Below are 24,881 nucleotides of genomic sequence, written 5' to 3' on the forward strand. Positions count from 1 at the left end.
CGGCTCTGCCGCGGAGGAGAGATTTGCATCGGGAAATTGGACTGGGAAAGTTTGTCTCCCGTGCCAGATTCCGAAGCTCCTCGTTGTCGCCTGATGGGCTCAAAATAAAGTGCCGTTTTCTTAGATATTGGCACAAATTAAAAATAAAGGCAAATTCCTTCCATAATCCAGCGCGAGAATTTCCTCTGAGGCTCCTGGAGCTTGTCACGGAAACGATGGTGATTTGCTTTCACTTTGGGTTCCTTTCCCTTGTCGGGAGAATTGTACGTGTGCAGCTGGATTTACAGACCAAAAGAAATGCATTTAGCGTTCATTCATGCCACATTTCTGGAGCGCCTACCAAGTTCTGGACAGGGTGCCAGGCCCAGGGGGCGAGGAGGGGCGATTTGAAACAGGGTCCTTCCCTGGTGAGTTTTGCAGTGTGTTTGTTGCGGGGAGGGGCAGGAGAACTAAAGAAAAGCCTCTGAGAGGGGTCAGGGAGGGCTTCCTGGTAGAAGTAACTTTCGGCTTGGGTCTTGAAAGGTGTGTAGGGGCATGCCAAGTAGAAAGCAGAAGGGCATTTCAGGAAGAGGAGCAGCCTGAGGAAATTCTTGGTGTGGGTCTCACACAGATGTGGCTTCTCGTTATGAAGGTTCCTTTGTGACAACCTGGCTGGACATGTGGCTTTTTACAAAGCCCTTTCATATCCATTATTTTCCACTGCCCTCGGGTAGCCCAAGGCAGGCCAAGTTTCCCTAAAGGAGAGAGCTGAGCCCAGAGACGGGAAGCAAGGTGGCCAGAGTCACAGGCAGGCGGGGCTCTGAAACCCAAGGCCCTGGATCTCATGGGCTCTGTGCGGGTGGAGAGCAAATGGAGTAAGTTATTCTATAGAAATTCTAAAACTTAAAGAACCATAGACATGAATTCCAAAGTCTAGAAAGGCCCCTTTCTCCCTCCACGGGAGCCGAACTCCCTGGCTGCAAGAGGGGCCGGGCTTTAGGACCTGGGTCCCGGTGATGCCCGTGCTGGGGCTGCCAGCTCTGAGCCTCGGTCTCTGCGTCCAGAAAATGTGCTGACGGAGCCTCTCTCTGCCCATTTGCAGGAAGTCTGGCATCATCCCAAGCCCCAGAAGGTCCAGGTTCAGCCTTCAGGTCAGTGAGAGTACAGCAGGGTCTTTTTTTTTTTTTTTTTTCTTCTGAGACAGAGTCTCTCTCTGTCACCCAGGCTGGAGTACAGTTGCTCAATCTCAGCTCACTGCAACCTCCACCTCCTGGGTTCAAGTGATTCTCTTGCCTCAGCCTCCCTAGTAGCTGGGATTACAGGCACGCACCACCATGCCCAGCTAATTTTTGTATTTTTAGTAGAGACGGGGTTTCGCCACGTTGGCCAAGCTGATCTCGAACTCCTGACCTCAGATGATTCACCCACCTTGTCCTTCCAAAGTGCTGGGATTATAGACATGAGCCACTGCGCCCAGCCCTCCAGCAGGGCCTTTGCTGTTTAAATTGTTCAGGCTTCTGGGAGCTGGGCTGGAGTGTGGCAGTGTAGCATCAGCTGGGTGCAGCTGCCCGGAATCTGATCCCTAGGACAGAAAGGCCTTTGGGGAATGAGCCGTGCAGCTGAGATGAGCCCCATCGTCAGGACAACGGGCCAGAGGGAGGCTCGGTGTGCTGATCCCAGGCAGGCTGCCTCCTTCCCCAAGAGCAGCCTGGAATTCCCAAGGCTATGCTGGGATTCCACACAGACAAGTCTCCTCGTTGCTTGCTCCTCACTTTGTGACCTTGGGCAAGTTATATAATCCCTGGAGCCTCAGTTTCCTTATCTGCAAAATGGGTTATTGTGAGACCAGATAAAATAAATTCATACAAAGGGCTTAGTTAGCACAGTGTGCATTCAATACCTTGTCCGCCTCTGTATTCTCACTTTGATACAGTTACCAACTTTGTGTTACTGTGTTAACATTGTTGCAGCCCTTCCATGAAGCAGCCAGGCAGGAACCAAATCTGCTCATCCTCAGACCCCTAGAGTAGGGACCGCCGTGCCTGTGGTTGTTGAATGAATGAGGAAATGAATCAGGTGAGCAGTTAGACCAGTGGTGGTGTTTCTTACCCAGCACCATGGCAACTGCACACCAGGCAGGTGGGAACCAGCTTTGGAGCCTGGGTTCTGATCTAGCCCCGTCTCTTCCTAGTGACCAATGGGGGCTGCATATTTCCTTCTGAGCCTCAGCATCCTCATTTTCAACGTAGGGCTAATAATGATGATAATAACCTGAGTGGCTTGTGAGGATTTGAGGTGGGGATTGTAACATTTGGGACAGCTGGGTCAGTTACATCGCTAACCGTTGTGTTTTACCCCTAAGCTCTGGAGAGACAGTAAGAGTTCAAACCCCAGTCTCCACTCCTCCTGGCTGTATGGAAATTACATCACCTCTCTGAGCCTGTTTCCTCATCTAAAAATTGGGATGATATCCACCTCTTTAGGTATTAAACGAGTTACTCCAAGGAATGTGTTTGGTGCAGACAGGCATACAGTAAGTGCTCAGTAAATATAACTGGTATTATTATCACCACTGCTAAATTTAAAAACAGAAGCACCAAGGAGGCACAGAAGCAGTGAAGGGTCAGAGAGCCTCTCTCTATCCTGGAAGGGTGGAGGCCACCTTGTTCCTAGTTTAGCTTGATAGTATCAAGTGCAGGTTTGGCATGCTTTGAACAGGTTGCTGAGAATGAAGGGATGGATGGATGGATGGATGGATGGATGGATGGATGGATGGATGGTGAGTGGGTGGATGGATGCATGGATGGATGAATGGGTGGATGGATGGATGGATGAATGGGTGGGTGAGGTGCGTGGATGGATGGATGGATGGATGGATGCATGGATGGATGGATGGATGGATGGATGAATGGGTGGATGGATGGATGGATGGATGAATGTGTGGGTGAGGTGGGTGGGTGGATGGATGGATGGATGAATAGGTGGGTGAGGTGGGTGGATGGGTGGATGGATGGATGGATGCATGGATGGATGGATGGATGGATGGATGAATGGGTGGATGGATGGATGGATGGATGAATGTGTGGGTGAGGTGGGTGGGTGGATGGATGGATGGATGAATAGGTGGGTGAGGTGGGTGGATGGGTGGATGGATGGATGGATGCATGGATGAATGGGTGGATGGATGGATGGATGAATGGGTGGGTGAGGTGGGTGGATGGATGGATGGATGGATGGATGGATGGATGGATGGATGGATGCATGAATGAGTGGATGGATGGATGAATGGGTGGGTGAGGTGGGTGGGTGGATTGGATGGATGGATGGATGGATGGATGGACGGACGGACGGATGGATGGGTGGATGGACGGACGGATGGATGGGTGGATGGACAAATGAATGAATTAGTGAATGAATGAAATTAAGATCAGGGCAGCCAAGGAAGAAGCTGAAGTTTGGGGGCAGAAGCTTCCCTTTGAGGATGAGAGCGACAAGGTGGGACGCGTTGTGTAGCTGGACATGATCTCTCTCTTTGCTGCATGAATCTTTGTTGACTAGGGATGGTAGCCCGAGTCTGGGGGCCCTGGCTGCTTGGTATCCCTTGCAATTTGGTTCTGGAGCTGGACAGAGCTGAGTTCAGGCTGTGACTCCCTCAGTTTCAGCATAGGCAAGTTCCCGTGCCACTCTGAACCTCTGTTTCCCCCTCCATAATGCGGGGAGAGGACTGGCTTGCAAAGATAACACATTTGAAGGTGGTTTGCAATCTGTAAAGTCAAACTGAAAGTCAAGGGAGGTGTTTGGGCTCCATGCAGTGGGTGACAGGGAGCAGAGGTGGATTTGGATCTGGCAGAGCTCATGAAACATCAGCCTGGACACTCTCTGGTCCCCTCCTGAGGAGACGTGAGGCACAGGGTCAGGGAAGGGGTAGAGGGGGCACCTTGGGCAGTGAGGCAGCACCTCCAACTCATGGGCAGAACCAGGCCCAGGGATGGGAGTGCTCTGCCCAAGGCCCTTGGAGCCCCAACCTGATGGGAAGACCTCACCTGCTCACCATAGCCCTACCCTGCGCACTCTGCCAACATCACCTTGTTTAAGTCTCATAACTTTCCGTGAGCAGGGACAGGTTGCCATTCTCACTAGAGGCTCAGAGAGGCAAAGTGACTTCCCCAAGAGCACACAGCCACTATGTTGCAAAGCCAGGATTTGGACCTGGTGGCTTCTGTTCTTTCTGCTGGGGAGGCTGAATGCACTTTGTGGTCAGGAGGGGTGCTGGTGTGGAAGCTCAGGGTCACCACGCTCCTGTGCCCACCCCTCACCACCGTGTGGCTTTGCCCAGCCTCCTGCCTCCTGTCTGCCTCGGTTTTCTTCTCTGTAAAATGTGTTCACAGCAGGCCCTCCTGCAGGAGTCTGAACCCAGGAGGGACCGTGCAGAGTGCTCCGATGGGCCCACCCTCTCCATTCCTTGGTTGTTCTTTGACTCCTCTTTGGGGAGGAGAGACACCCGGGGAAGGTGTGGGGCCTGCAGGAGCCACAGAGGAGCTGCACTGGGGTTGCTCCCGCTTCCCTGCATCTTAACAACCAGGGGCTGGTTTCTGCTGCCTGCTGCTTCCTCAGAAGGGGGTGGGTGCCAGGCAGGCATGGGCAGGCCACTTGTCCGGTGCATGTCATGGGTTTATTCACTCCTGAGATAGCACCCAGGGCCCTTGGAGATAGCACCCAAGGACACCTGTTTGTCCTTGCTGCTGCGAATGATGGGGATGATGATGCCCCTTCCCAGTTGCTTGTGTCTTGACTCAGCCCAAAACCCAAAGCACTTTCCCTGTGGGAGAAGATGGTGGGTTGTGGCTGGCCACTGGTGAGACTCCACTGCCCAAAAGCGCTGGCTAGTTCCCACCACTTTTGCTCTTCCTGCAAAAGCAAAGCCTTCCCCTCCAGGGACGAGCTGCTGCCAGGGCCTCCCTGGGCGTGCGCACCGCCTGGGAGTGCAGCCCTTCCTCCATCACCTGCAGGTCCACAGGCCAGGGCTCGAGCCCCAGACAGCCTGAACATCGGCCGGAGCTGGGCCAAAGAGGGGGTCACAGTGGGAGGGTGGGGTCCTGGTAGAACCTTAGGCAGGACTAGGAAAAGATCAGGAGATTTCTCTCCTGAAATTCAAACAATTGGACAATCTGTTCTGGATCGATTTAGAAGCAGTGGAGTGGAAAAAAATTAGAAAATATAGTGTGAAAGCTATTTTCTCTCCCTCTCAGCTCACTTGGGCAGAGGGATGAGCTGGAGTTTATTTGCGGACTGTCCAAGGCCCTGGCCAGGGCCTCATACCTCCTCCCTGCCCCCTGCTCCACTGCCTGGCCCACTTATCCCCAATGCCTGCTGCCTTCTCCTCCACGCCCAGTTCTGGGCTGGCAATAGGGGGTCTCAGAGGGGCAGCATCCCTGTTGGTTCCAGGAACCAACAGCGTATAGGAACTCAGACATGGACATGGCTAAGATCGGACGTTTGTGTTCCAACAGGCACCCTGAGGGAGGCCCTTCTGTCCCTCTCTCCCACACTGCCAGACAAGGCCTCTCCATGCCAAGGTTAAGGTGTCTCTGCCTAGTTCACTCCTATACCCCCAGGGTTCAGGCCATAGAATCAGAGCTGGCACATAGTAGGTGCTCAGTAAAAGTTTCTTGCCTGAATGATGGAAGGAAGGGACAGGGGAAGGAAGGAAGGAAACTGAGGCTTTAAATGAAGTGATCTGTTCACAGTCACATGGTCTGTTAGAGATGGAGGTGGGATTGGAATCAGATCCATCACCCTTGAGACCTGATTTCCACCCACCCCCACCGCCCATCCCTGGGGGCCAGGAGCTAGGTCTGAGACATTTAGGGGCCTCCCACACCGACGACCCCTTTCTTTCCCCAGCACGGTGCATCCCACTCCTCCTAACACAACTCCTACATTTAATCTTTCACGACTTGAGCCAAATGCTGATTGTTTTAAAATAAGCATGTTTAGTGTGAGGCCGGACCGGAGTGGTGGGAAGGGCAGGAGAGCCGAAAGCCAGAGCCTTCCTTCCACATGGTCTGAATTGTCCCCGAAGGGAGCAGTTCCGTCTCCGCTCTGGTGTGGGGAGTTTCTGCGGCTGGAGGAGTTCGCCCAGGGGCGGGGTCTGCCGGGACATCGCCAGTGTGGGGACATCTGGCACTGGTGGGAAATGGGACCAGTGGATCCCAGAATGGTCTCTTGTGTTTTTACCCTGTCACTGGGAGAGGGAGCTGTTCCCAGTAATGGGGAAGTGGTTTCATTTCTGGGAGTGGCAGCTCCCTCCTCTTTCCCCTTCATCCCCAAGGACCAAGGCTAAGAGCCTGAGTCCTAGAAAGAACTTTGACTTGGAAACCCAACCAGCTCGGGTCCAAGTCCCAGAAGCTCAGCAGCTGTGTGGTCTTCGGCAGGCAACACAACCTCTCCGAGGCTGTTTCTCATCTGCAGACTTGGGCAATAGCTCCTCCTTTTCGGCACACTGGAGGAGATGATACTTGTGAAACACCCAGGACGGTGCTGAACACATCGGAGGTGCTCAAGGAATGGCCTTTCCCTCCTGTCTCCACCGCGTGCAAGGCCAGGGCTTATACACAGTTTCACTCTTACTTTGGTTCTGCCTCCGTGGCCTGGAGTCTTCATGGGCTACTGTCCTGGGCAGGTTCCCTGGCTGACAATGAGAGGCGAAGCCACGGTACAACGGGACCCTTTGAGCCCCAAGTGTCTGAGCCTCCACCCTTAGCCACGCTGGGGACTTGTGTGTGGTGCCAGGTGTGGCCAGCACCGCATCCTGGAGGGAGCCCCGTGCTGGGAAGTCAGAGATCTGGGTGCCAGTCCCAAGTCTGCAACATATGAGCTGTGTGACCCTCTGGGAGTGATAGCCTGTCTGTGTCTCTGTGTCCTCACCCGAGGGTCATGAACAACCCTTACCCACTTCTCAGGGTCACTGTGCTGCTCACCTAAAAGGACCTATGTGGCAGCAGTGAGCAGGCCCCGAGCCTCAGGAGAGGATGGGAGGGAAAAAGGCAGCCCTGGTGACTGACCCCTCCTAACCACCTAGCATGGGCTCCGAGTTTCACATACATCATCTCATTTAATCCTCACACCACCCAAGTAAAACTGGGGTGAGCACCCCACTTCACAAGTAAAGGTCCAGAGAGGCCAAGTCACATGTCCAGGATCACAGGGCCAGCTGGATTCCCTCCCCCAGACCAGCCTGCATGTTCTATCCTCTCTCTGGCCATGGCTGTGGCCACCCTCCGCCAGGCCTGGGCCCAGCACCCACCTCCCCCTGGCATTCTGCACTTTCCATCCCAGTCCTGATTGCTTTCCTGCTGACAAAGCGCTTTCATAAATACTTTTTGATGTTACCTCTCCATTCCCCAGAAATTTGTGAGCCAACACTCCCCTTTCAAAGCAACAGCACACTAATTGGACTTCCATGATACCATTTACCCAGATGTCGACCGATGCTACGCAGTTTAGCAGTTTTCTCCCCATTATAAGGGCCGTCCCTTTTTGGAAAGCAGGAGGCCTTCTCTTGAAGGCTGGTGCATGGCATCGGGCCTGCAGAGAGGACCCTTGGGGTAGAGGCTTGTCTGCTCTAGACTCCCCCGCCCCCATGGTGGGCTCCTGGACGGGCTGGACTGGGTCAGGGGGCAGCCAGCCTGAGTGTGGGGCCTTCCCCTGGAGGGGCTTTGCTCTGCCCCTCAGTCCCTGCTCCCTCTCAAGCGCCTTGGTGTCAGGAGGCTGCAGTGGCAGAGCCCAGCTCAGGAAGGTCAGAGGGCCCCGTGCTCAGCAGACGTGGCAGAGATGTTTATTAGCCATGCTGTCGTTTCCAAAGTGCAAACTCAGGATCAGAACGGATCTCTGGTTTGGGGACGACTAAGCAGAGAAGGATTCAACTGAGGAAGTGGAGCCTGGTGCTTGCTGTGCTGCGGGGGAGGACGGAGAGGACTTGGGGAGTCTGTGTCTGAAGTGGGCACAGTTCTGGGTTCTAAGTCTGGTGTCGGGGGTCTGCCCTCCTTGCCTCCCCCAACAACGCACCATCCAGTGGTTTATTCTTCCTGGGGGTTCGGCCCCCATGGGAACAGCCCACAGAGCAGGGCAGCAAACCTGAGACCGGAGACCACAGGGCCAGGGCAGCTGAGAAGGCCACCTGGCGGCACAGCAGGTTTGGGGTGTCAGGGGCCACAGGCTTGGAGGCAGATGAGGTGGGACGAGGCTATTGTCTGTTCACATCTGGGCCTAGGAAAGCTGGTGGGGCCAGCAAGGGTTTGCAGGGGCTCGAGAAGGCAGCTGAGAGCCACTTCCCACCACCTTTGAAAGCACCTGTTTCCCTCGCTGTCCAGCCATTGCCACCAGGGAGTCCTCCTGGGCGTGGACCACCCCGAGTAGGGACAGGCCTGGCTCGCTGCGGGCCGGTGTGGCTGACCGGGCCCTGCTCGTCAGTGCAGCAACTCATCCACTCGCGAGGTACATCCTTCCATCCTGGCCCGGCTCTCGGAGCTGGATCGCACCCGCCCAGCAGCTTCCATGCCAATTACACAGAGTGTGGGTGGGAGGCTCATTAACCCTCAGAAGTGGAACTGGTCCAGGGAGTGGCGAGGATGGACAGGGGCCCTCCAGCCGACGATGGGGGGTTAAGCGTGCCAGGTCAGGGGTTGGGGAGCTGGCTCAGCACCATCCCTGTGGTCTCCGTTGCAGCTCTATTTGCATAATTTTGAAGTTGATTGGCCTAAAGGCAACTTCGCTTAATCACAGCTGACAAGTCTCTGGTTGAAACAGCAGCTGCTGCCAATTAGCCGCGTTGGTGCCTTGGTTTGTTATAACTCTCTAGGCAGCAACCCCCAGCTCCCCCTCCTGCCCGCCCCCTAATCTGCTTCAGAAGGAACTGGTGGGGCCAGGTAGCTGCCCAGAGAACCTGCTACATGCTCCAGCCCAGGTCTTCTCAGACTTGCAGGTGCTGGGGAATGGGTTAGCGCACAGCCTCTGATTCAGCCGGAAGGGTGGCGCGAGAGCCTGCATTTCCAACAGCTCCTGGGAGATGTCAGGGTTGCTGGTTTGTGGGCTGTGCTTGGGGTAGCAATGATCTCACCCAGAAGTTTGCAAACTGGGGCTGCCTGTTTGTGTGAATAAAGTTTTATTGGAACACACCATCACTCATTCATGTAGGATTCTCTGCAGCTCTTTTTTGTCTATAACTGCAGAGTGGACAAAGACTGGGTGGCTTGCAAAGCTGGCCCAGCAGCTCTTCCTTGAGTGGGCATCAGAGCACCCTGGAAAGCTGGGAGAGATGCAGATCCCTTGCCGCCCTCCCGCCACCCTGGTTCTGATCCAACAGGTCTGTGCAGCCCTGGTGCAGCCACTTCCGGGGATCTCTGTGTTCATCCTGGCCTACCCTGGGTACCATTCCCATTAGATAGCTGGGGAAACTGAGGCTCAGAGCGGTCACTCACTTGTCCGAGTTCCCAAGCTAGTAAGCTCTGGCCGATTCCCACCACATCCTGCATCCTTGACCCAGGTCCCTCTCCCCAGGGTGTACCACGTCCCAACTGGGTTCCCTGGCTTGGTCTGCTCCAAATCTGGATTCCGTGTGGGGGCCTGCTGTTTGTAACCTTGGGCAAGTCACAGAATGACATGTCCTGTTGCAGGAGCATGATGTTGGGAGACCAGGTCTGTCAAGGGCACTGCAGAGAGCACTTGGCCCCTGGGGGTTATCGTTGCCCTGCTCCACATCGATATGGGTGGTTTACACTGTGTGATGCCTCTCCCCTCCCTGCCCCGGACTGTGAATCCTTTGAGGGCCAGGATGGATACCCATCCTGCCATTGCGGAATCACCTGAGGCTGGGGAACTGCTGCCTGTGAGCCTATGAAGGAGGCAGCAACTCCCCAGCAGTGGCTCAGGCAGGGCCCTGCATGTTCTTCATCTCAGTCATCCTGCCCATGACCTGGAGGGGCCAGGATGGAAGCATGGCACCATCCACAAAGGAAGAAACCAAGCCTCCTCGAGGCAGGTGACCGGCCCACCAGGCAGGTAACAACAGCATAAGAAGCAGCATTGGGATTCTGTGGCCCAGGTGACATGGGGCCACCAGCTCAGTTCCAAACACGGAAATATAGGAGGATGTTATATGGCCTGGTGTCCTCAGTTTACAGATGGGGAAACTGAGGCACAGAGCGTTTATGACTGGGAGGGTCTCAAAGGGGCGAGGTGTCCGCGGCCTCAGTAGGTGGAGGCTGGGAATTCATGCCGATTCCCTACTGGAGTTGGACAATTCCGGCACCACGCCCAGCAGCCTGGGACTGTGAACCGGAAAAAAACGCCGCTTTCTCAGGGACCCCCAGCCAGGCCAAAGCAGCTTCTGCAGTCCCCACCCAGGCCCCTGTGTGGGTCTCAGCTGCCCAGAGGGGTGGGCCTGTGTGCAATGGATGGGGACTGGGGGGTACTGTACTCATTATTTTTCTTTACATATATTTTAAACCTTGATTTTCTATTTTATCTTCTGAACTCCAGGCCACGGAGTCAGGCCCGTGTCTCTCCCTGCTTTCTGGTACTCCCCCTCGGCAGTCCTTGCCAAGACTTCTTTATTTACTTGTTTGTTTGTTAATAATATCAGAAACATCCTTGACCCATCCCCCAGCATGAGGGCAGGAGCGTCAGCCTGTGCGCCCGCCAGCAGGGCCCGCTTCACCCCACGTCCCCCTGTATGCCTCGCTATAGCCAGATGTGCTCTCAAAAAGTGCATTTTATTTACAGTTCTTTTTAGCCTTCTAGAAAGCGTACTATGCTGAACTTCATCTGTGGAGACTTTGCTTTCTCTCTAGCCTCAGAGGCTGAGATGCCCCGTGATGTTGTGTGTGGCCGCAGTGCATTTGGGTAGCTGAAGAGTGTTCTGGTGTTTGGCCATAACACCATGCATTTTCCTCTTCATCCACTGGGCCATCTCCAGAGCTGTCTCCAGGTTTTTCCATAGCGCTGCTGTGAGCTTTCTAGAGCCTGGTCCCCTCGGCCGAGAGGGGATGTTGGTGCTGGTCCTCCCCCACAGTCGCTGAGGCAAAGACCCACTGTGCAAGAGGATGTGGTCACAGTGGCCTCCCTGAGGTGGGGTCACCTTCCCTCCAGGCGGCCCTCACCCCGGTCTTCCAGGCAGGCTGGTCTTTGTTGTGCTTCCAACCTCTGTCAAAGGTGAACTTTTAAAATTCCTGCCTCGTAGGGTGGATTGCAAGGAGTAAATGTCATTGGCAGACCCATACTTTGCTATGTCAGAGGTGTTCCAGATCTGGCACACAGGAGGTCTGCTTTGAACTATAACAAAATCCACAGGGCAGCCCAGGCTCAGAGAGACAGAGAAACATGCCCAGGATCACACAGCTGAGAAGTGGCAAGGCCGGGACTTGAACCCGTGTTCAGACCCCAAGCTCAGAGCCCTTTTGTTTCTCTGCTGCTATGATGAGCCCCAGACAAGAGACAGGAGGAACTTTGTGTGCCTTGTTCCCTCTGCCAGGAACACTCCCCCACCCCCACCCCCCGCACCACTGCCCGACTCGTCCTTCAGGTGTCCACACCAGACCCCCTGGTCTGAGTCCCCAGCCAGGTGGCCCAGGATGAGTTACTGAAACTCTGCACCTCAGTTTCCGCATCTGTAAATTGGGGATAATCACAGCCCCTCCTAATCATGAAGATTAAATACCCCCACTCCCGGCCCCTTACCCCATCAGGCTGCGTCAGGCACTCTGGGCACCCACAGCCCCCTGGTTTCCCATCATGGCACCCATCGCTCTGGTCTGCAATTGTTGGGACCGTGGCTAGATAAGGGGCACCCAGACCAGTCTGAACTCGCTCTCTGTCCACCGAAAGGAATGGAAAAAGGAGGTTTATTTCTGGCCTGGCTCAGGATGGGCAGGCTTCCAGGGATGGGTGGGAGGCAGAGGAGGGCTGGCCTCCTTTATGGCTGTGTTTAAATGCCACCCAGAAGCCAGCCAAGGGCGCCGCCAAGGTACCACGATGCATGATGGCCCAGGGGTGGGAGACGGCCATGGGCTGGGGGGTTGCCTGGCAGCCAGGAAGTGTGGCTGCAGAGGCCAGCCAGGCCCCTGGGCTGTGTCCAGACGGTCATGGAAGCCACTGATGTGTTTTGAACAGTGGCAGGTGTGGGCATCCCCCGCCCCGTTCCTGCCCCATCCCCACCCCATTCCTACTGGCAGGGAGGACCCTCTGCTGCTAGGTGGGGACAGGCCAGGGGTAGGGGGGCAACAGCAGGAAGGTCAACCCAGCTTGGAGTCAGGCAGGTGCTGCACACCCTCTGTGGGCTCTCGGGTTCCAGGTACCCTTCCTCACTGGGCTGGTGTGGGGACCGTTTGTTTTACCCACACCCCTTGCTGGGCCGTGCTGGACAGAGGGGCTTGTGCAGTGGTATCACTGACCTCCATTGCCTAACAGAGACTGAGGGCCACGGGAGGGAACCCACATGTATTGTGCCAAGCATCTGCCGAGGTGTGGACCTGGAGCCCGGTGGCCTGAGTCTAAGCCCCACCTCTGCTGCTTCTAGCTGTGGGATCTCACAGGGAGTGTCTCTAGTTTGCTCACCTGTAAAATGGGGCTCTTGCTGGTGCTCTGAGGATGCACAAGGCTGTAAGACCAGAGCCTGGAGTGCGTGGGGACTGCGGGAGCAGCCACTGCCATCCTGGGCCTGGGAGGTGGCGGCCCTAGGCCCAGGCGGGAGCTGGACGTCTACAGGGCTGACTCAGCGCCCTAGCCCCACTCCCCGCCCCGAGGAGCACGCTGAATTCTCGTCAGCACACACAGGCCAGCCTGCACTGGAAAACACTCTTTTGCCTATACAAGGCCCGACCAAGTTGCTCTCCTTTTATTGGGGTTTAGGGTTGGTGGCAACCAGGAGCCAGGGAAGAGGCCAGCAGCCACAGGGAGATCGCAGCCAGCAGAGGGGGCTTCTGGTCCCTCAGTCACAGGGCTCGGCAGGTAAGGAGCAGCCTGTGGAGGTTTCCAGGTCCTCACTGTGCAGGGGCACCTCTGTTCCTTCACGCTGGGCCTAGGGTCCCTGCCCTGGCTAAGCACTGGGTCTAAGGGAGAAGCCAGGCAAGGCTGCTAAGTGACTCCCAGTCACAGAAGAAGAGGGGTCAGGGTGACGGCTATGCCAATGGGGCAAGACGGGGAGCAGGCTCTGATCGAGAGGGGCAGGAGCCCTGCAGGGGTGCACAGATGCTGGTGCTACTACCTACCTGCTGTGTGACCTTGAGCAAGTTGCTGACCGTCTCTGTGCCTCAGTGTCCTTGTGTCAAGAGCCTTGCATAGAGAGGGGTTGGAGAGAAGGCCAAAGGCTCGGGGCAGGGTCCGGCATGGCTTGAGAGTTGCAGAAGGCCTAGGGAGTGCTTTCAGGATGCCCTAGTCGTGGCCTGGAGGGCATTTGGTTGGCTTCACGGAGGTGAGGTGGGTCTGTTCAGCCCACTTCGGAGTCTGCAGTCCCAGTCCAGCATCACACCTGTATGAAATAAATGAATAGATGAATGAATGAATGAATGAATGAACAAACAAATGAATGCATTGGCCCCTCCCAATACCCCTTCAAGGTAGGTTTGTTGTCCCCACTTACAGATTGGGAAACTGAGGCTCAGGGCTTTGGCTTCTCTTCACTCCAGTGAGGAAGGGGTTCTGGGGACCAAGGAGGCTGAGGGAGCTGAAGAGAAACCCAGAGCCACCCCCACCCCGAGGCGAGCGCCATGCCTGTCTTTCCTCTTCCTGCCCTGACACTTTAAGTGATTCATTCTTCATGTGATATTTTTGTGTTTCTCCAGTGGGAAAAAAATGCCTCTGGGATTTCCAGGGGTTGTTTTATCTCCATGGTGCAACCAAATAACTTAGGAGGACAGAGAGAAACAAAGGGTTGTTGAGCTGCAGAAGGCCCATGATTGTCTCAGCCGAGCTCTCCCTTTAATAGGGGAGGAAACTGAGTCTGGCCTGAGCCCCTCGCCCTGTGACCCAGTGTGGCCCCCTGGAGGACAGTGGGGCCTCTAGGGCCTTCAGCAGGGTTGGGGTTTCCAGCTAAGTCCCTTTCAGCTGTGTGTTCTTGCTCAAGTTCCCCCTTCCCCAGGCCTCAGCTTCCTCATCTGTAAAATGGGATCACAGTGGTGCCTATTTCCAACATTCAAGAGAGTAGCACACGCAGAGGACTTGATGCGTGCAGAACTGGCCCAGGCCAGGGGCTCAAAAGGGGGGAACCATTGAAACAGCTGAGTTTGTAACTTGGACGCAGAGCCCAGCTGGCTGGGGCATGGTGGATTCAGCGGGGAAAGGTGTCAGTGAGGGACAAGAGCCTTGTTAGGGATACACTGGAATGGTTATCCACTGAGGGAGGGATCTGGGGAGATAGGAGAGGTTTCCAGGTTGGTGGTCACCTGCATGCCTTCCCAATTCCAGCACCCAGGCCAGCACCCTTCGTGGCAGTGTGCTTCTCCTCGTGGCCCTGACCCTGAGACTAGCTCCATGGAACAAGTAGTATGCCCGCCTGGTAGGGAGACAGTGGGAGCCCAGGGGGTGTGAGCTGGCCCACCTCAGCTCCCCTGGACTCAGGGGGACCGGTCCCACCAGAGCCCTGGAGTTGAGTTTCTAGGCTAAAATAAGGGACTTCCACCCAGGGCTGACGGCCCAAGGTCACTCCTGGTAGTGGCTGTAAAATTTGAGGCCGTGTCTCAGTTGAAGGAGATCTCCTGCCTGGATCTCTGCTGTTCCCATCTGGAAGTTTGCTCTTTGCAATAAAACAAACCAGGCCAACGCGTGCTAATGGAGTTCCTACTCTATGGCCAGCAGGTATTTATTCAGCACCAACTGTGTGCAAAGCACGGTGGGGCGATGCAGAGGCACAAAATTTCCCACCCTTGAAGAGCTTGTACTAGGCAGGGAAGCAATAAACCAACAGGTAAGGCAGAGGGAAATCAGTGCCAACTAAAGGAACAAGCAAAGCATGGAAAGATGAACTGGGGAAATCAGACGTAGACATGGAGTTCAAACACACTTTCATTTGCCAAGGGGCACACAGGACCCTCTCTGGTACCTAAACCATCAGCTTTGGGAACAGTAGAGTAGGCAACATCAGATAAGAACCCTTTATGGATCAGCTGCTAATGTTGTGGGTGCCCTGCTAGCTTCTGGCCCTTTCTATCTTTGATATACCTGCAAGGTGTGGGGCATAGCTCCCGTTTCACAGATGAGGAAGCTGAAGCCAGTGAAGTAACTTGCCCCAGATCACCCAGCTAGTTAGTGATAAAGCTCTGATCCAAGGCCAAGGAGACTCGCCGCAAAGCCTATGTGGTCGCCCCCAGCACCCTGTTTGGAGTTGAGCAAACCCGGGTTCAGATTGCAAACCTGCCACCCTCCAGCTCTGGGCAATCACTTAGTGTCTCTGAGCTGTGGTTTATTTATCTCAGAAATGGAGATGATCATTGCCTATGTTCATTCAACCAATTAACACATGTTTATAAAGTGCCTAGTACGTGTGAGGCCTGTACTGCCCATAGAGATGAGCAAAAACGAATCGGTCTCAGCAGGGCTGGGTTTGGGGATGTGACCACTGCAGGGCTAGGCATCGGGTCAGCAGGGCTCAGGTCACATTGGCCGTTACTAGGGTGTGAGGTGCTGGCCCTTCTCACTCACTGTCAGCAGTGGAGCCCAGCACCCCAGCTGCAGGTGAATGGGCTGCCTCTCTGTCCTTCTCCAGCCATACACTCTGGCTGCCTCGGTCCTGGCCAGCACAGCGAGGAAAGATGTCCTAGTTCTCTCCTGCCGCTTCCTCCTGCAAGTATGAAGGGGTCACAAAGACATGCTTTGATCTCACTTCATATGCAGGCATGGAGCCTCGAGAAGTGTTTATTCCTGGACTTCACGTTTCAGAGTGAGATTTCATAACCTCTAAGTGGATGTCCTGAAAACAAAAGTTCACAAACTCAGGATTAGGTCTGCACTGCCGAGGAAAGGCCCTGGAGACTGGGAAACTTGAGGAGGTTAAACATCCCTGATGATACATATGTGCACACGTGTGTGCATGTGTGTGCTGTGTGGAGACACGCATGCACACAAGTGCTGCCCGTAGGGGTAAACACTCTTATGAGTCGTGGAGACAGGGCACAGGAGCAGACCCTGGGGTTTGAGTCCCCTTTCTGAGCCCCACATTCTCCATCTGCGTAACAGGGAGACTGAGGGTGCAGCATAGGGCTGGGTGGGAAGGGAACCGGTGAGGAATGGGGAGCATTGGGCGCCGTGCTCCACCCGGGGCTTGGTGCTCTGCAGCTGCTAGCCCGTCTCCTCATCCATACTTCCTGCCCTTCTGCTGGGCCGCTGCCTACCCACAGGACTGTTGGTGAGGCCCCAGAGAGCCCTGCCCTGTTGAATTACTAATCCGTGCTAATGCTACCACTGCTAATCATCGTGCCCACGTAGAATTACTAATCATTATGTAATCTACTGTCTGTGACCGCCTCCCCCCAGGCTGTAACGCTCATGGCAGTGGGAATCCGCCGTGCCCAGCACTGTTGGTCCACAGTAGAGACTCGTTAGGTGATCCCTGAGTGGCGACCAGGAGAGAAACCACTCCCTGAACAGTGGGGTCAGGAGGGCGGGCAACTGGGGCTGCTTGTGGATGAGGTGGCACTTGAGCCAGGCCCCATGGGCAGGTTCAATTTGGACATACAAGGTGGGGAGAGGGATGTCCAGGGGCAGCAGCTGGGCAAAGGCCCAGATTCCTGAGCTCTGCCACCAGCCGCTTCACACCCAGAATGCTGGGCAAGACTCATCCTCACCCCAAGGTCAGCCTCCTGCCCCCCATGACAGTAAAGTAGGTGGGATGTGTTTGGGGAACAGGCCACTTGTCGTTTGTTCTCCATCCTGTGGGGTTCAGGCCCGAGCGTGGCCCTTGTCTAAGGAGGGCCAACCCTGGGGCAGAGGTCCCGGTTCTGCCACCCTCGGCAGCCCATACTCTGTTCTCCCAGCTCACTCTCAAGTTAGGACACAAACCAGGCAGGCTGCACAGAGTGCTCCTGCCCATGCTGGCCCCGGGTGAACCCCACCCAGCCCCTGCCCTAGCACGGCCTCCAGACAGCCCGAGACCACCCTGGGGAGGGGGGAAGTCAGAGTGTCAGAAGCTCACCTGGGGAATGAGAGAATCACTGGGGCAAGCTGCCCTGAGAGGTGGCCACCCAGGATGAGCCTCCAGGCTGCGGCTTTGGAGAGGGGAAGGGTGGTCCTAGCATAGGGGAACGGCATGAGTGAAGGCCCAGAGGCACCACAGACCCAGAGGGCTGAAGCTCCAGGAACAGGGAGGGCAAGATGGCCACAGGGCCAGGCCACAAGGGGCCTCAGGTGCGAGCGCAGCCTTGAACCCAAGGGGGCAGGTAGGTGATTAGGTGGGTACTTGGGAAAGCTGGCTCTGGGGGCCGCCTAGGGCTTGGGTTGATGGAAGAGGCAGAGTCAGAGACAGCAGCAGCAAGAAGCATGTGGCCAGGCCTGTCCAAGGCTCACTTCCTTTAGTTGGTGAATTAGATGCCGATGTTCGTTCCCATTCTAGAGCTGAGGACGCTGAGGCTCAGGTGTCACCCCAGGTCACATGGGATGTGGTTACAGAAGGTGGAGCCAGGACTTGGCCCCAGGCAGAGGGCTCGACCCCCAAGCCCTGCTGCCCTAGACCTGCAATGGACTGGAGGTGTCATGCTTGGTCGTGCCCAGAAGTGGGGCGTGGTGGGCTGAGGAGGGGCTGGCTGGAAGCCCCCAGTGCTATGGGGGGTCTCCAGGCATCAGGCCAGCGTCCAGGCTTGTGGGAGCCGGAGGCCTCAGCCCCGCCCCTCAGGCCCTCCTGCGTCCTGCCCTGCCGAACCTGGCTGACACGAAAACAGATCCGTTGCTGTTCCTCGTGGGGTGTAATTCATCTTCCCAGCTCTGTTTCTCTTCACGTGCCCTCCTTCCTCTCCTTCCCCAGCCTCGCCAAGTTCAGTGTTTAAAAATAACCTTCGAATCTCGGAGCAGCAGTCCCAGGCTGACCGGAGGGGTGGCCCGCAGAGATGCATGCCTGATTCGTGATTCTGGCCGTGGTCAAACAACGAGCGTTCAGGAACATCCCACTCCGCCAGAAGGTTCTTCCAGTTGCCTGAGTTTTGCTGTTGGCCGCCGACTGCCATCTTAGGCAGTTTACAATTTTCAGAGAAATAGAACCTGAGAGGATAAATCTAATCTGTCTATGGTAAATGTGCTTTCTGGGGGTCCTCGGGAGGCCTCAGAAGCTTTTTCAGTGCCAGGAGGTAGAGTGAGCTTTGCCACTGAGTGGCTGTGTGACCTTGGGCAAGTCACTTCACCTGAGTCTCAGCTTGCCCCTTCTGAGATGGGAGCTTGGTGATCCACCTCCTCAGGCTGACATGGGGATCGCCTGAGACAGTGCGGTGAATACCAGGGTTCAGCCTGGTGCACCAAGAACTCTGCGAGTGTGAGCCAGCCTCGGTCAGCAGCCCCAGGTGGCAGGCAGCGCAAGGCCCACAGGAGGACGGAGGACGGCGGACGCCCTTCCAGGCCTGTTCTCGGGCTGCTGGAGTGGTGTCCCACAGACCTCATTTGTGGGGCCCCTCAGGTGATGTTGCCCAGTGGTGTAACGTGCCATCATTATCAGAGCTCCCCGAGCCCAGGTGCCCTCCACACACCCATCGTCATCACAGCTCCCTGAGCCCAGGTCCCCTCCACACACCCGTTGTCATCACAGCTCCCAGATCCCGGGTCCCTTCCACACACGCCATCGTCATCACAGCTCCCCGAGCTCAGGTCCCTTCCACACACAACATTGTCATCACAGCTCCCTGAGCTGAGGTCCCCTCCACACACGCCATCGTCATCACAGCTCCCCAAGCCCAGGTCCCCTCTGCACACGCCATCATCATCACAGCTCCCTGAGCCCAGGTCCCTTCCACACACAACATTGTCATCACAGCTCCCCGAGCTGAGGTCCCCTCCACACACGCCATCGTCATCACAGCTCCCCAAGCCCAGGTCCCCTCTGCACACACCATCATCATCACAGCTCCCTGAGCCCAGGTCCCTTCCACACACACCATCGTCATCACAGCTCCCCGAGCTCAGGTCCCTTCCACACACAACATTGTCATCACAGCTCCCTGAGCTGAGGTCCCCTCCACACACGCCATCGTCATCACAGCTCCCCAAGCCCAGGTCCCCTCTGCACACGCCATCGTCATTACAGCTCCCTGAGCCCAGGTCCCTTCCACACACAACATTGTCATCACAGCTCCCCGAGCTGAGGTCCCCTCCACACACGCCATCGTCATCACAGCTCCCCAAGCCCAGGTCCCCTCTGCACACACCGTCATCATCACAGCTCCCTGAGCCCAGGTCCCTTCCACACACACCATCGTCATCACAGCTCCCCAAGCTCAGGTCCCTTCCACACACAACATTGTCATCACAGCTCCCTGAGCTGAGGTCCCCTCCACACACGCCATCGTCATCACAGCTCCCTGAGCCCAGGTCCTTTCCACACACGGCAACGTCATCACAGCTCCCCGAGCTCAGTTCCCCTCTGCACACACCATCGTCATCACAGCTGCCTGAGCCTGGGTCCCCTCCACGCACGCCATCGTCATCACAGCTCCCTGAGCTCAGTTTCCCCCTCTACACACCCCACGGAGGAATCCAAAGTGATGGCTTTGGCCTTGTGAACGTCGGTGCTATTGAACTCATGGCCCTGAGGCTGGCCGCCTCATGGAAGCCTGACTGGGATCACAGCAGCTGGCTTGTCCCCAAGGCCCGGGGAGGTTTCCAAAGTAGCTTTCTGACCTGGCTTGGAATGGGGAGGTTGGCTTCTAAGCTTTGCTGTCTCAGATCATTAGAAATGGAATTTTTACTTAGGTAACTTCTCGTGACGTACGGCGGGTTCTTCTTTCTACTGAGGATTCAGCTTTCAGCTCTGGCCCTGAGCTGCCTTGGGGGCCTGGGGAGTAAGGGCAGCCCCTACCTCCTCATGCAGAAGCCCCCAGACCCCTTCATCCAGAGTTCCCCACATGCCCCTGGGGCTTTTGTCCAGCATACAGGGCTGCGGCTTTGATTGCACATTGACCCATCTCAGACCAGACTCGGGGGGTTGGGGGCACAGCCAGGCCATGGATGCCGAACAGACCCCCAAGGAAAGCCCAGGCTGGACGTGGGACCAGTGCAACCACAGCGTGCTGTGGCGGGGACACCTGCAGTGTGCAAATCCACATGACCACAGGGTGTGCCTCAGGGCCCAAGGCTGGTGTCCCGCAGGGCTGGGATTCCCACCCAGTCCGTGGAACTCCTAAGCCCCAGCCCCCGGCTTCAGGCTGCACACTGTCCTTTCCTAGAAGCACGCTGTCTCACAGCACATCTCTGCAGTGTGCGTTCATCTCTGGAGCCGTCCCCCAGAGGCATAAAGGCCTCTCCAGCTCTGGACCCTGGGTCTGCGAAGGCAGAGGTGGGGTCTGCTCGGCAGATCGGGGGCTGAGGGCCAGCCCTGGCCAGGAACCTCATGGCCTAGTAGAAGAGGTCCTGGGAAGAATCGCAAAACGGGAGGCTGCTGGGCACACTTGCCTGTGCTCCCTGAGGGCAGGGACTCACCTATTCTGTGTTCCTAGAGCCCAGCCCAGGGCCTGGCCCCGAGTGCAGGTCAGCAAGTGGATGTTGAGAGAATAAGTGAATGAATAAATGAATTAACACGTGAATGAAAGAAGAGATGGAATACTGTAGGCCTCAGTGGAGGGGCAAACTTTTTCCAGCTGATAAAATCATGGCAGGCTTCCTGGAAGAGGTAGTGCTGAAGCAGCTTCTAAAGTGATGCAGGATTTGGACTCCTAGGGGTGAAGGAAGAGTACCCCCCAGGGGTGAACAACAGCCCCCCAACATCAGCCAGTACGCTCAGGGCTTTGTAGGGAGTTGGAGCAGCCGGAGCAGGGGCCAGACCTGTGGCTAAGGCAGATCCTCCTCATTCACTTAACAAACATACCAGCTCTTAGACCTGAGCCCCAGCCACAGAAGTGGGGCAGCCCCACCCTACGAGGGCAGAGGAGCTGGAGTCTGGGGACCTGTTTCAACTCTTATTGGGCCTCGGCTTCCCCATCTGTAGAATGGAGCACGGGGGAAGCATCTCAGAGGTCCCGTCACTCTCCACTCCCACAGCGCATTTTCCAGGACTGATCCACAGGACTCCCCAGGAGGAGTCCATTCCTGAACACTCCCGGATGCTTGACCTCGGCTCCTCCTCCCAGGAGGGCCAGAAGGAGGCCGGGAGGAGGCCCAGGCTCAGAGCAATTAAGCAGCTTACAGCCCCCAGAGACGAGCAGGGCAGTGGTGGGAGCAGAGAGGCCTGTGGGTGGATGGGGGGACCCTCCCCAGAGGAAGAGATGAGTAAGCTTAGTGTTAGGGGCCTGCGTTTCAGCGGCATTTTACAATCCTCACAGTCCCTTCCCTTGTTCTGGCAAACCAGACTTCACAAGGTCAGCACCTGACATCCCAGCTGCCACCGCGATGCCCACGCTACAGGGGAGGAGACCAAGGCTGCAGAAGCAGGGCCCAGGCCAGGGCCAGGCCATGAGCGCTGTGCGTTTGGCCTTGAGTGTTGCCCCGTCTCCTCGCTCCAAAGTCACCAACCTCTGGGTGGCCTGAGTGGCTTTCCTTTCTGCCTGCCCAGAGCCCTAACTCTGCCCCCATAAAGCAGCACTCAGAGCTGCCCTGGGATGCGGGTTGGTGTCCCCTCTGCTCTCCCTGACCAGGCTGTGAGCTCTGGAGGGCAAGGCAGCCGCTGGCTGGCTCCCAGGGCCCAGAGCAGGTGCCAGGACAGTCTGGGCAAGCAGAGGGGCTTATTTCTTTGAGCCGCGCATCGTCTTCCACCAGCTGTTCTTTCAGAAATGTGTGGTCTGGCAGCAGATCCCTGCACTGCGTGTTCAACTCTGAAACCGTCCTCCTGGGGGGCGGAGGGCCTCACCTGGTATGGACAGGATGGAGCGGGCAGAGAGTCTGCTCTGCAGATGGTGGAGGTGGGGCTGGGGGATGGGACGGTGGCTCGGCCCGGCTAGGAGGTCCTCAGGGTCTCCCACCCAGGTGGGATTCGGGGCTCTCCAGGCCCTACCATCCTCACATCAGACCCTGCCCCCAAGTATGCAGGTGAGCTTCCTCGTGTGGACCCAACCCAGCCTTTCCACAGAGCAGGCTCCACATGAGAGGCCGTACCTGTTTGCTTGGGCTGCCTAGCAAAGCTCCTCAAACCAGGAGCTTCAACAAGAGGAATTTACTCTCTCAGCCTGGAGGCTGGAAGTCCGAGTCAAGGTGTCAGCAGGGTGGGGTCCTTGTGAGGCCGTAGGGGCGAATCTGTTCCTGGGGGTTCGCTGGCGATCTTTGGCATTCCTTGGCTTATACGTGCATCACCCCAACCTCTGCCTCCATCTTCCCATGGCGTCTTCCCTGCACATGTGTTTCTTTGTCCAAATTGTCCCCTTTTATAAAAACACCAGTCTTCTTGGATTAGGGAGCCACCCCACTTCACCATGATGACCTCATCTTAACTAATGCCCTCCGTGATGACCCTATTTCCAAACAGGGTCAACCTTCTGAGTCCTGGGAGTTAGGACTTCAACATGTGAATCTGGGGGGAACACAATTCACATACCATAACAGGGTGCCACCAGGGAGAGGAGGGGTACAGTACCTCTTCTGGCCCAGAGCCGGGCACATAGTAGATGCTCAGCAAATCAACTCCCATCTCTCATCTCTACCTTTCCCACCAAATACACGCAGGCAACAGGGGCTCTGGGAGGACGATGCTGTTACACAGAGCACATAGATGGCCTCTCCTAGCCTCCGTTTCCAACTCGTATGGGAGACAGGGTGATCATAGGCTAATCCTGTCCCCTCAGGGCCCAAAGCCCTGTCTCTAGTGGCCCTGCTGATACCCCAACCCCAGGGCCTTTGCCCCTGCTGCCTCCTCACCGCACCCACCCCAGGGCCTTTGCCCCTGCTATCCCTCTGTCTGCAGCACTCTTCTTCCAGAGAGCCACATGGCCTCTCCCGCCTCACTCAAGGGTCTACTCAAACGTCACCTTCTCAGAGAGGCCCTCCTTACCACCCTTCTAAAGCAGCTCCCCCATCACCATTCTCTGCACCACTCTCCAGACACGCCTCACTTTATTTTCCCTCATAATATTAAAAAAATTTTTTTTATTGTGGCAAAATATACATTACAGAGAACTTACTACTTTAACTCCTCCCCGCTCCTTTTTTTTTTCTTGAGATGGTGTCTCGCTCTGTCGCCCAGGCTGGAGTGCAATGGCATGATCTCAGCTCACTGCAGCCTCCACCTCCCGGGTTCAAGCTGTTCTCCTGCCTTGGCCTCCCAAGTAGCTGGGACTATAGGCCTGCACCACCATGCCCGGCTAATTCTGTATTTTTAGTAGAGACAGCGTTTCTCCAGGTTGGTCAGGCTGGTCTCGAACTCCTGACCTCAGGTGATCCGCCCGCCTCGGCCTCCCAAAGTGCTGGGATTACAATGCCTGGGTGGTGTGGGCCACTGTACTTTAACCCTTTTTAAGTGGACAGTCGGTGGCATTGAGTAAATTCAGTGTTGTGCGACCCTCCCCACCACGCAGCTCCAGAACTTTTTCATCTTCCCAAACTGCAACTCTGCACCCATGAAACACTCACTCCCCATCCCCCTCCCCCCAGCCCCTGGCACCCTCCATTCCACTTCTGAGCCAATGACAAATCTCCTGTGAATGGGACTCCTCTAGGGACCCCACGTAGGTGGAATCTCGTGGTCTGTGTTCTTCTGTGCCTCGCCTAGTTCATGAACATAATTCCCTCTAGGATCCCTGTGCTGTAGCATGTATCATAGTTTTCCTCCTGTTTTGGGACAGTAATGTGCATTGTGTGATGGGCCACCTTTTGTTGACCCATCCGTCCCTCGATGGGCACATGGGTTGCCTCTACCTTTTGACTAAGGTGAAGGATGCTGCTGGGAACACGGGTGTGTGTACGTATCTGTTCGAGTCCCTGTTTTCTGCGCCTTGGGATATGTACTCAGAAGCTTGGAGCATTTTAAACATTCATTTGTTTGCGTGTTGTCAGCCTTCCTGAGTAGAACACAGGGGCTCCGGGGAGGAACCGCATCTATTTCACGCACTGCTGTGTGCCTCGTGCCTGGGAAGCTGCCTGGCTCCCTGCGTGCTTGTGGAGGGGTTCATGGAAGTCACCATGAACCCCTCCACCTTAGCGACACAGCAAGGGACCTGGGTCCTGTAAGCTCCTCGAGGTGGCCGAGCCAGCCCGGGCATCCTCACTCCTGCAGCTCTGGTGCCTGCCCACCAGCATCTGCCTGCCGGTCATTTCTACCAACTGAGCCATCCGTCCTCCTTTGATTAAGTCTCATTTTGCCATGAAAAGAAAAGGAGGTGAGAGTTGGCTTGTGGGGGAAGGTCATTCATTCCAGAAAGGAAATTGGATGGCGGCATCTCCTTCGTCCGCACCCGGCCCCTGCTCCCAACAAACTCGCTCTCCTGCCCACTGCCCACCTGCCCGTCCCCCGCTGTGGGCAGCAAAGCCAGTGTCAGGCGAGACAGCCCACACCCAGCCTCTCCTGGCTCTCATTAAACAGGCAGCTCTGGACGGATCAATGCAAGCCAGACGATGACCAGTTGTGGCCAGCAGTCCTTGAACGTGCTCGCCGTCCTCTTCTCGTTGCTGTTTTCTGCAGGTAAAACCTCCGTGGATGCTGGGGGCGGGGGCAGCATGGGGGGGGGTGTGGTCTCTTCCTGAGATTCGTGCTGGCCCATCTGGGGTTCTGGGGGCATGCAGAGGCTTGCCTTTTG

The 24,881-nt window shown here is 56.2% G+C and overlaps 1 protein-coding gene across 3 annotated transcripts in view; it reads left to right on the top strand.

The window, feature by feature from the left end:
- The window catches only part of SHISAL1 (shisa like 1), a 168,976-nt gene that overhangs the window by 85,208 nt on the left and 58,887 nt on the right, over positions 1 to 24,881 (top strand). For 2 of the 3 annotated variants that reach the window (XM_030815396.1, XM_030815394.1), the window contains exon 2: positions 24,668 to 24,766. In XM_030815396.1, coding sequence (XP_030671256.1) covers positions 24,700 to 24,766 — 67 coding nt within the window. In that variant the 5' untranslated portion in view covers positions 24,668 to 24,699. Of the gene's footprint in view, positions 1 to 12,891; positions 12,985 to 24,667; positions 24,767 to 24,881 lie in introns of those variants that run through there. The other variant, XM_030815395.1, reaches the window with a different exon arrangement.

This window comes from Nomascus leucogenys, chromosome 7b (genome assembly GCF_006542625.1).
Source record: "Nomascus leucogenys isolate Asia chromosome 7b, Asia_NLE_v1, whole genome shotgun sequence".
NCBI lineage: Eukaryota > Metazoa > Chordata > Mammalia > Primates > Hylobatidae > Nomascus > Nomascus leucogenys.